The sequence below is a fragment of the Cucumis sativus genome, chromosome 4 (genome assembly GCF_000004075.3).
Source record: "Cucumis sativus cultivar 9930 chromosome 4, Cucumber_9930_V3, whole genome shotgun sequence".
In the NCBI taxonomy this organism is placed as follows: Eukaryota; Viridiplantae; Streptophyta; class Magnoliopsida; order Cucurbitales; family Cucurbitaceae; genus Cucumis; species Cucumis sativus.
Window position 1 is genome coordinate 17,841,616 of NC_026658.2, and position 12,487 is coordinate 17,854,102.

At 32.0% G+C, this 12,487-nt stretch overlaps 1 protein-coding gene across 1 annotated transcript; it reads left to right on the forward strand.

Annotated features, from left to right (window-relative positions):
- Window positions 1-1,609: 1,609 nt before the first annotated feature.
- LOC101214561 (O-fucosyltransferase 10) lies at window positions 1,610-7,125 on the forward strand. Its single transcript, XM_004142642.3, has 10 exons — window positions 1,610-2,319; window positions 3,223-3,301; window positions 3,480-3,547; window positions 3,702-3,790; window positions 4,479-4,676; window positions 4,792-4,996; window positions 5,093-5,260; window positions 5,442-5,609; window positions 6,070-6,263; window positions 6,456-7,125. Exons 1-10 carry the CDS (start codon window positions 1,933-1,935, stop codon window positions 6,661-6,663), a joined length of 1,764 nt encoding a protein of 587 aa, XP_004142690.1. The 5' UTR covers window positions 1,610-1,932; the 3' UTR covers window positions 6,664-7,125.
- Window positions 7,126-12,487: the final 5,362 nt, after the last annotated feature.

The following is a 12,487-nucleotide window of genomic DNA, read 5'->3' on the forward strand; positions in this document are numbered from 1 at the left end:
AGAGTGTGAGGATTGAGCCACGAAGCACAACGTGTGGTAGAAGAAGAAGATCTCACATCCATTTCCCCTTTTACATACTTTTATTACGTGTCGACCCACCCACTACCTAATTAATTCCTTTCATTTATTTTAACTCCATTTCTTTTTTTATCAAGAAAATAAAACCTCAAATTAACAAACTACAATTTCATTACTTTCTTTGTTTCAATTTCTTTCTATATTGCATAGTTAAATTTTATCTTATTATACCAATCATTTTTTGTATAGCCTTATCTTACCATTTTACCTTAAATCCAATTACCCCAAATTCCATATTTAACTTATTTACTTTACACTTATGTTCCTATTAATATAGGTGCACATATGAATTTATATGTCTATGCATTTGCATTAGAGTATAACCACAGCACTTTATTAACACAATTGTAGTTTACCTAAGTAAAATTTATATTTATATCCTGGTGTAATTAAATCATAGGTTGTCAAAATAATAGTGCTTTTTAGCAGCATCCCTAATCCATATCAATTGGTAAATAGAGAGAGGTTATCTATAATGATATTTTTGATGTATCACGATGAGTTTATAATAATATATTTTTACCATGCATGAAAAACACAATAGCAGTTATTGCTTCTTCTTTCTTAATTGTGAAAGTTAAAAAGAAAAAGGAAAAAAATGGAATAAGGAGAAATAAAAGCGAAAAAGGTATTTAGTTTACTTTTCTGAAAAAACATTTATTCCATTCATTCCTTTATAATTTTTTTAAAAAATGTGTGTGTTATTTAAATAAATATAAGTGAGTAAAATTTAAAAGTAAGGAGTAAATTAGTATGTGAGGCTTTTGGGTTGTACAAATAATATAGAACAACTGGGGGTATTATATAATAATAATGAATGCATTTAAATAAGTATATAGTTTTATATTTAAAAATGATTTATTGTAATTAAATAAATAATTGAGCAGCTATGGGGAGAGATTTGGGAAGGAGAAAAGTGGAAATACAAATCTGACTTTTGTGAGAAAGCGATATTAATAAATTATTATTTTTTTATAGAAAAGAAAAATGGAAAATAGAGAAGGAAAGAAAGAGAGACACCAATTATTATTATTATTTATTTATTTAAAATAGAAAAAAGTTTGAAAAAAATGAAAATTGAAGTAAAGTAAGTTTGTATTATATTTTTGTGGAGGATGTAATAGGAAAGTATAGGTTAGAAAAGTGAGTGTGTTGAGTATTAAAATGAAAATATATAAAATCGTAATTGAGGAATGGATAGTTATGAAATTCAGAATAAAAATGGTTAATTAGTTAATGAAAAGAAAGATATGATATAGATATATTTGGGGTAAAGGGGAGGGAAGAAAGTGAAGGGTATGGTTATGATTGGAAAAATAAAAGAAAAAGAATTGATGGTTTTGAGAGGAAACGTACGTAAATACCAAAAAAGCCCTTTCTTATTTTAAATTGATTCCTTCGTCAAACAACAGAAATGGAATGATGAAATTACTAAAATGCTAACGAACAAAATACATAATAAATAAGAGAAATAATATAATGGGTCAAACTCAGTACCCACTGGATATCATATAAAACGTACCTCTAACTTCTAACTTTTTATTGCTTTCTCTCCACTAATCTCACTTTTTTTCTCTTCAAATCTCACTATTCTTTCTCTCTCTAAACAATTTTCCCGAAATCAGGGACACCCATTAGCCCACCATTGATGAACTTCACTCCACTTCCTCACATCGCATTATTCATTTCTCCTTCTCTCTCTTTTCTGTGTTTTTCAAACAAACCAACCACCAAAATCTTACTCTATACCTTTTATGGCCGCTTTTTCTTTCTACCTTTCTTGCATTTTCTCTTTCTGAACCGATTCTGAGGTGAAACATTTTGTGTTCTCTTGCATTTCTTAATCGCATTGCCATGAAACCCAAGAACCTTCATTATCATGCCTATGATGCTAATGGTTACCAGTGTGATGGGTCTCAGAGCAGTGGGAGTAGCTCTCCTAGTCCTCCTCACTCGCCTCCGCGTTATGCTTCCTCTAAGTGCCGACGAAAGCCACGCTCCAAACCCCATTATTACCAACCACTGCGGGAACTATTTGTCGGTGCCTTCACTTTCAGGTTTAGCTTTAGACAAATGGTGCTTCTTCCTCTGCTTTATATCTCTGGTTTGATCATGTGCGTTGGCCCTTTCTCTTCTTTCGTCGGTCAGCCTCCTCCCCCTGGCTCGCTCTATCGTAGCCATCAAATGTATCACCGGCTCCAGCGCCATATTCAATCTGATAATTCCTCTGCAGCAATTCAGGTTTAGTTCTCTTCCTTCTTGACGTTTTTTTTCTGGGTTTCTGCTGAAATGCGTGATTCGCATGGTGAGTTGGGGAGTTTGGAGCCCTTGTTAAATTCATTCGCGCCATTTCTTTTGTTATGATTGCTTTTGGTGCTTAAACAAGTGGGGTTGGAGGGGCGGGGGATCGTAGTTTTCCAATATTAAACATTTGTAATGGGAACTGTGAATGTGATGATGCATCGTTGTTGGAAGATGTGGGATTTCAATGGTTTCTTTGATTGTTTTGGAGGAGGTTTTGAGTGGGACTTTGTGAGAGTGGATGTGCTCAGATGCTATATTTGTTTGGATGAAGTTCGTCTGTTTCTTTCTCATGGATCTGACAGATAAATTATTTTTAGTTTATCAACTTCTTTAACGGCTTGATTCCAGCATGCATTTATTTCTGATTTTCGAAACAGAGGAGAGTAATAGTTCATGTACTTGTGAAGGAGAATTGTTTATCACTGCAAACAGTTTCCAATAATTGTTTTTGTAAATCTGTGTTCATGGATATGGTAGTTTGTAAATGCCAAGTTTATTCATACAGTTGAAAGTTATTGTTTGAACAATCTGAAAAGCAAACAAATACATAAAACAAACAAAGAGTAAAATAAACCATTGAAAAACAGTTGGTCAAACTCAAACATGTTTTTATTGGATTTTCATCTTTTCAAGCTATAATGAGCTGAGAATTATTTTCTCAACACTGATGCTACATGGGGCATTTCAATGGAAATTTTATCTCATTTGGACTTCTGGATATAGTTGTAAACATTACAAGATCCGATAATGTTGTGGTCTAGATTAGTCCACTTCTTTTAATGATTTTTTTCTGGAGTGGCATTGCTCTAACTCTGTTACAATATGTAATTTCTCTTGCAGTTGTCATCAGTTTGGAAATACAAAAGGCTGAAGGAGAGAAAGCCATGTTCAAATTCAACAACTTCCCGATTGCATTCAGGTATGCGAACTGCTGAGTTGACCAAGGGTTTAGTGCTAGAGGCTTTGAATTTTCTTCAGTTATTGATTTTAAACATAACATTCCAGAAGCATGCTTATTCTGCTTTTATCTTCTAGTTCATGTCAATAACTGTGCCAACTTACTCTCCAAATTAACTATTCTTTCCTTTCAATTTCAGAATCCAATGACCCTACTACTTACCTGATTGTTGATGCTAATGGTGGACTCAACCAACAACGATCTGCAGTATGTACTTTTCCATATTTCTAACTGAAGGCATACTATTTTGCTAACTCGTTATTTTTCCTCTCATTTTTTTGGCAATTATTGCACCGAAGTCTGCAATTTCAGTTATTTGATTCGCACCTTTGTATGTTAATCTTTTTTCTTCCGTTGGCAGATCTGCAATGCAGTGGCTGTGGCAGGGCTTCTAAATGCCATTCTAGTTATTCCCCGCTTTGAGTTCCACAATGTCTGGAAGGATTCAAGGTATATGCTTATGGAATTCTTGTTTAATAGTGTTAATAACTTTTTTTTGGCTTTGATTAGACCTTTATTTTCAATTCTGTGGTATGATCCTGTCCAATCTCGACAATCGACCTTTAGAAAACTGGAAATGAGTCAAGTAAAAGTTAGGGAGCTTTTAAATTATTGTGTAGGCCTACCTGATCAGCATACGGAGAATATTATGTTTATGATATGGATGCTCTGTTTGCATCTTGTCGGAGGTCAAACTACTGACCTCGTACCTGTTGATTCTCATATGTGAATGATATAGTTTTAGCCTTTAGGAGAATCAAACATACATGATGAATGCCGTTTGGTGCAACTGGCAGGGGAAGAACATGAAAGGAAGTAAGGGTGGCAATGGCATTTGTTATAATAGAAGTAGATTATGTATAGAAAGAATACAAAATTTTTCCCTGGTAAACAACTTGTTACAAGGTTATCTCTGTGTGTATTCCTGAAATTCTTGTTAGATATTTAAATTTCAGTTCATTTCTGAAAATGTCCCAAAAACTCTAAAATAGAAGTGAAAAATCTGTGTTAGGATATAGCTAAAAACACTTACAAGTATGAATATATGATGAATATAGTTTACCTGCTTTCTCTATATCCACTAATTTCTCAGAACATAATGAACTCTTTTTTCTTTTCCCTTTTTAATTGCTTTCAGTAAGTTCGGTGATATTTATGATGAGGATCACTTCATAGCTGCCCTTGATGGTCATGTTAAAGTTGTTAAAGAGCTACCTGAGGCTTTAATGCAAAGATATGATTACAACATTTCTAATATACCAAACTTTCACGTTCAAGCTTGGTCTACTGCTAATTATTATTTGGCAGAAGTTCTACCTGTCTTGCGAAGGGAAGGGTACGTATCAATGGCATATTGCTTCAGCTCAAGCCTTTTATGTTATTTACACTTTCATTTGTGCACTGAAAACTAAAGGAAACTCTACGTACGTTTCTACTGTATTCTGATGCAGGGTAATTCGAGTGTCCCCTTTTGCCAACAGATTGGCCATGAATATTCCACCTGAAATTCAATTCTTAAGATGCTTGGCTAATTATGAAGCACTGAGGTTCTCTTCTCCTATTCTGACTTTTGCACATAAGCTAGTTAGCCGGATGATTAAAAAGAGTTCGGGAGATGATGGGAAGTATGTTTCCATCCACCTACGATTTGAGGAGGTACTAATGCTTCTTCATCATCTTCTGCCAAATTATTTGTTTAATCTTTGCGATTGCGTATTTTTGTTACCTTGACATCTTATATCTGAACTCTAGGACATGGTAGCTTTCTCCTGTTGTGTATATGATGGAGGTGAAGCTGAAAAGGTTGAAATGGATTCAATTCGAGAAAAAGGATGGAAGCAGAAGTTCAAACTCAAAACCCATCTCATTTCGCCTAGTCTTAACCGAATTAATGGAAAATGCCCTTTAACCCCCTTGGAGGTACCTAAATTCTCTTTTTGCTAAAAGTTTTGAGCGAACAAGAAATCACACTTCATAAAATGTGTCTTTTAACAGTCATGTTTTTAGTAATAATTTCTTTCGTAAAAGCTTAAGGTACAGTAGGTAAATTATTCAACCAATTTCCTATGTTTTACTTTTTGAACTTTGTTTTTCATGTTAGGTTGGAATGATGTTGCGCGGTATGGGATTTGATAACCACACTTCAATTTATTTGGCTTCGGGTAAGTTATACCAGGCAGAGAGATATTTAGCTCCACTGCAGGAAATGTTTCCTCTTTTGCATACAAAGGAATCACTTGCTACGCCAGATGAACTTGCTCCGTTTATGGTAATTTCATTATTTCAACCCTAGTGGTCTGTAAATTTTATTGAAATTGTGACTACCTGATAAAACTTCCATTAATTTTCATGGCTGCTACTGAAAGATAGTGCCGTACCTCACAGTTTTTCATTCAATAGTAAGGAGAACGTTTAGAAAAACTGAGAAAAGTCTCTATCATGAAAATGAAACACCACATACTGTGCTTTTGCTTAATCCACCATTTTTTTTTCAGTTCAACTAAATAACTCTTACAAGTTCAAAACTAATTTATACTCATTGAAACAAGTTGTTTTTTCTCAAAGCTAAGTGTGACAACCATTTTTGTATATATGGTCTGTTAGGCACCATTCCCACCTTGGCCAAGTTAAGAAATACCCTAGGTAATGAAATGAATGATACTTAGAAGACATGTATCGATGATCTTTATTTTATCAAGTACTAATAGTTGGCATAATTCTATTGACAGGAATATTCTTCAAGATTGGCTGCTTTGGATTATATGGTATCCTTGTTAAGTGAGGTCTTTGTAACCACTCAGGGAGGTAATTTTCCACACTTCCTAATGGGGCACAGACGGTTCCTTTACGATGGACATGCCAAGACAATCAAGCCTGATAAACGAAAGCTTGCTATTTTAATGGATGATAGAATAAAATTGAGGTATTCACACGAGCTTTTAAATTACTTCTTTAACTTGTTTACTGTAAGAACTTAAGTAGTCAGTGACTGTTGGTTTATGATGATCTCGAGAAGTTAAGAATAGACAAATGTTGAGGTGAACTGCATAGCATTCTGCCCTAAATCAGTTGAGTTGCCTTCTTGATAACTTTATATATCATGTTGATTTTACAGCTGGAAAGAATTCAAGGAACAAATGGGCGTAATGCTTTCGGAAAGCGACCGAAAGGGGCTAATGGTACCTCGAATCAGACGATTCAACAGAAAAACGTCTGTCTATACTTACCCTTTACCCGAATGCAGATGTTTGCAAAAGTCCCACAATATCAACTCCACAGACGACAATTATATACTCGATCAGCTCTTCGGATCCATGAGATAGCAATTGAATTTCCCATCAAAATGGTAATGATTTGCATCTATGATTCCGAAGCAAAGAGATCCTCTAAGGTGGGGGATTCTGCAGTCACATGGCTCGAAATGGGAAAATCCCATTGCTCTAAATTTTGCTCGGTGTAGATAGTCGCTGTCTTGGGTAGCTCGGATGAAAATGCAAGCAAGTTAACATCGTAAACGAAATGTAATGATTTTCTTATATTGATCTTAAATGAGTGAAATTAAATCTTCCCCCTCTGTGTTTGTTGAAGTGTTAGTGATGATGATAACTGTAAAATATGTACATTTTGAAGCTAAAGCATCAGGTTTTTACATAATGGAGTTTTATGAACAATATGAATATGGTTGAACAAAGAACGTTTTGAGGAGTTGAAATGAAACATTTTCAGCGACATCTTAATGCAAAATATTGGAAGCTGCTGGAAATAATGAGATTGAATTTTGTTGATATGATTAGATTTTGGTTTGAGGTTGTCTTTTATTAGCCACGAATTGTTGAGTGCTTTCTCATGCGCACACTTGAAAATTCACAGTACCAAATCATTTTGGCACTTGAAAAGAAGCAATAGAAGACAATTCATGTTATCAATCACATGAATACTTGAGCATTTTACTATACAATCACACTATCAAATATTTATATATTCATAAAACATCTGCTTTAGTCTTTGTACATTGGTTCATTTTGTTCTCTTCACTTTTTTTTAACAGGTGGATATATTAATTGAACTATGTTTGAATCTAAAAGTAAGGATAAGGATGACCCCAAAAACAAAAAAAAATTGGTCCAAAGAGTTAGAATTGAGAGAGTTAGTTAATCTGTTCTTGAGTTGGTGATTTTCGATCGGATAAACATCAATTTTATCATACCAAATTGCATTCATAATGTAGCCCATTGTATTGTTTCGTTTTTCTTATCGTACCCATCCATTGTAAACCTTTTGGAGGATTGGCTTTTCAGTTTTCTATAGGGTGGAATCTGAGAAGGCTGGAAATGTGGCTTGTTAGTGTTCTTCTATAAACACTATTAAAGAAAGAAATAGAGTTATGAATTTTTAATCAAGGATTTCATACATCACTACCATAGTTGCCAACTTTACATGTGTTAAGACTTTTTATCTCTATTAAAATTGAATGAATTAAAAAAAATAAAAGGAAGATTTGCGAGATCCAAGACGTGAACTTAAGGTTACACCCATCTATTAAGTTATGAACTAAACTTATAATATAAGAGTAAATACAAATTTCCTTATTTAAAGTATGATTATTGTATTAAGTAGTATCAAGTCGTTGCATACAATTACCACATGTAACTAGTGATTTTAAAACAAATAATGACTCAAAAAAATCCAATCAATCCAACTCGTACATTTTGAGTTGAGTTATTATCTTATTTGGACTGGGTTAGATTCAAAAGAAATGAAAATTTTAGAAGTTTGGTTGATTTGTTGGTTCATCTTGAGGTATTTGAACTTGTTATTAATTAATATATATATATATACTTTCTAGTTATTATATTATTATAAAAAACAAAGAATTGTCATAAATTGGTAAAATATTGAAACTATATATAAAAAGAAAAAAAAAAACTCAAATGAATTATAGATAATAGGATGATTTTTCTGAAAAAATTGGATCATGAAATTACGAAACATAATTTTATTGAATTGGATCAATACTTCCAATTGAAGGAATAAGAGATCCATGGATAAAGGTGGAATTTTTTCTAATCGTAACTAAATCTTCAATTTTTTCTTTGTATAAAGGAGATTGAAGCAAAACAAAATAGCTATTAAACAATTTCTTTGGTTTACTAGAGACGTCGACATCGTTTTTTAGCTCGGCGGAAACAAACTACTTTTCCTAAGGATTATATTAAATAGAAATAAATTTTTTTATAATCTATTCTACAACAACTCCAAAAGTCAGTTTTTGAGCAAAATAAACTTTTTCTAATAGTGTGGTTAATATGAATTAAATAAATGAAAATAGGTACATAAAAATTTTAGATGCCAAAGGTTTGCTTAATTTTAGGAATAGAATTTAAATGTAATCCAAACCAACTTTGAGATTGAATTGGATTTATTATTGAATAGACTTTGTTGGAAGAAATGTATAAAGGGAAGAATTGAATCGGATTTAAAAAGAGTTATGACCCAATCCCACTTCAATGCACAAACGCCTTTGACAAAAAATTCATTCAACGGTGGAGAGATAATTGAAGAAAAGTAAATAGAAACAAAATATTTATTTGATTAAGAAATAGAAATAGAAATAAAGGGAGAGTTTTTGAATACATTGTTGAATGAATGTGAATACAAGTGTGGGGGGGTGGGGGGCTTCATAGTTCATAGGATGACGCAAGTGGTAGATTTGTAGTTTGTGACACCACCGCTACCACTAGATGCCCTTCCCTGTGATTTCTCATTTTTCGGTGATGGATAGGATACATCATAATTCATACAATATTGATGCATAAATAAATCTCCAGACTCCAAATATATATATATATATATAAAAGAAACAAAAAAGAAAACAGAGTTTGATGATGTAAATGAATCTTGACTGTCCAACAGTGAGCGTTTGAAAGCAAGAAGGAATAGAAGAGTGGGGAGGGAGAGGGAGAGGGGTGAGACAGACAGACAAGAGGGAGAGAGAGGAAAGTTGGTGCCCATTGGGTTGTCTTCTCAGGCTCCCATCACCGTACGTCATTATAGCTTCTTCTCCTTCCTTCCTTCCTTGCTTAGCTTCCTCTGTTGTTCTGCCACCAAATTCCGAGGGCGGCGGAGCATTGGGCAGTGGGCTCACTTTTTCAAACCTTTTCTTATTCATTTTCATTACTTATCTAATTTACCTATTAAACCTAAATATTATCAACCATATCCTCTTTCTTTTCTATACTTACCTCATCTTCTTCTTTGCTTTCCCCTAATATTCATTCTCCTTCCATCATTGATGATACAACCCCTTCCTTTCTTTTGCTATTAAATTCTGTTACACCACACCATTAATGGTGCTTATGTACTTCACATCACAATAAATCCATATAATTAAGTTACAATGTTAGCTTCACCAATGTTAAATAATCGTATAAAATGTCTGACAATTAATCAAATTTTAATATCAACCTTATATAAAACAACATTTTTTCTTTTACATATATATTTATATATATATATAAGTAATTAATCCAACAAAATATTAAATTTAAATATAAAAGAAAAACAATTAGTTTAAACACATATATAAATAACAATAATAATTAATCCCACTGAAGAGGATTATATTCTCTGCCATATCAGAGGAAGATATTCATGGTGGCTACCAATTTGTTGAATTAGTATAAACGATCCAATTTCAACGTCAAACATCAATGAAGTTTGCAAAATTGTGGAACAACTTGACCGTTTTTATCTTATCTTTATTTTTACATTTATCAGAAAAGGAAAATCATGATATCCTCTAAATCTACTTTTAATCATCCAAATTAAATTGATAGATGGTTTAGGATAGGATAGGAAGACTGAAGAGAAAGATAATTTAAATATCAGGTAGGAATAGGAAAAAAAAGTGTAGTAAAGTGATAGGCATAGGATGAAAAGAAGTGGAATAGTATAATAGGAGATAGAGCAAGAAGTCAACCTTTTTTTCCCCTGTAAGGTAACAAAGTTCAATGGCTACAACATCCAAAAAAAAAAAAAGAAGAAGAAATGTACATTTAAATGAATTTTGATGAGTGAAGAGTGAGTTAGAGATTAAGAATTTGAATCCAGTTGTTCAAAATGAAAGAAAAAAAAAAAAAGAGAGAGAGAGAGGGAAAAGAAAAGTGAAAAACGTTCTTTTAATAAAGTCCCCAGGTGAGGCCTGTGAACATATAATGGTTTGAAATATGAAGATGATTCGGATACAACTACAGCGCTGGGTTCCACAAGCGTGCTCCCCAAAATATCCCATCCATTACTTTCTTTTCTTTTTCTTTACTATTTCATTTTTACTTATCCTAAATTTCTTATAATCAATTTTTGTGATTTCCTATGGAAAAACATCTCAAATAATTCCTTTTCTTTTTTCTTTTTTTTTTTATATAAATTAATGGGACTTAATTAGAAGGAGTTTTTTGGCTTTTAAATTCAATTATTTTTGGTATCAAAATTAAGTTAAAAATCATTGTTGGTCCTTAGTTTTGTACTTTAATGCCAAACTCTAAAAAGGAAAGCATTTTGTACCAAATAGAGAGAGAAAAAAAGAAAGTAATTAGCATTTTTTTTAATTTTGAGTTTTGAGTTTATTTTTGTAGAGCAATATTACAAAGACCAAAACAGATTATCTTTTGTATTCAAATTTTTAAATATTAGTTTAGGCATTAAAATTTATGTCTTATCTCACTCCCCTCCACTTATCTATTTGTTTAGCTCTTATGATAACATATATACACATATAAGTAATATTTATTGTTTCAAAATTACATATTTCTTAATTTTCAAAATATGTCTAATAATATAATATTGGATTTTCACGTTATATTTTATCGGAAAATTAATTAATCAAGGACATATTTATTAAGGGGTTTGGGGACACGTACCTCTCACATTATCGGTTTTTGTATTCTAATATTAATTTTAAAGTGTTAGATTACAATGTATAGTAAATTTAGCTTCATTTTGCATAAATTATGCTTAAATTATGCTTCTATTGCAGTGGTTGTGCCCTCTGCACAATCTTTTAGTTGTGAGTTCAATTCTTGTCGGCTAATCCAAACTTTCACCCTCTCAACAATATTCATGAAGAATATATTATTATTTCTTTTCTTTTTTATACAAATTTTAAATTCACGTATTTACATTATAAAAAATCATGGAAAAATTGTTGGCATTTCTTTATTGCTACAAATGTAGTGAATCTTATTGAAGCATTAGTTGAATGTCGATATATTTTTTAAAATATTTTTTAATGTGTTTATTATATAGTGTCTGGTGTCCCCCTACATAAATTTTTTTGGATCCGCCACTGCAATTAATCGAAAAATTTTAAGTTGGTTGTCAAAAGTAAATTTATCTACCGATGAATAAAAAAATTTAGACCAATAACAAATTGTCACGTCATTTACTAAATTAATGAAAAAAATATATAAATAATTGATTTGGAATTCATTAAAAGTTGACATAGGTCTGAATTTGAAATTAAAAACAGAAATTGAACAATTTTGATGACTTGGCATGTTTTTATGGCAGTTGGATTAAGTTAATTATTTTTGTATAATTAAATATTGTTTATTTAGGTTAAAGTTTAATTGAACAAAAAATAAGCTTAATTTAACTCAAATGCTAAATAAGATCCAAACCTATGTTGTTAAGCTATTGGGTCTAATCAATGGGATCAACAAAGCTTAAGTCCTAAAAGCCGAATAAAGAGCTCTACAAATATGGGATCAGTTCTCTTCATTTGAAGGGGGACAAAAAAATTTTACAATAGAATTCTCACAAGGACTAGAAGACTCCCTAACTCCCAACTACCTTCGAAAATTGAAGTTCATTTGAAAATAGAAACTTGTTTTTCTAAAAATTCAACTCTAAGAAGATTGCGTGTTCTGCTCCCTCAAATAAATTATAGATATTCAATCGAAAAAATCTGAAGATCAAATACTAGAGAACAAACCACATTGCATCATAATTAACACCGACACAAGTTCAATATCACGAATTAAATTTGTAAAAAAATATTATGTGAACAACTACATACTTACCATCCAACGTGTTTAGTAGATTTTTTATTATTTGATATCAAATTATAATATTGTTGGTTTACTATGC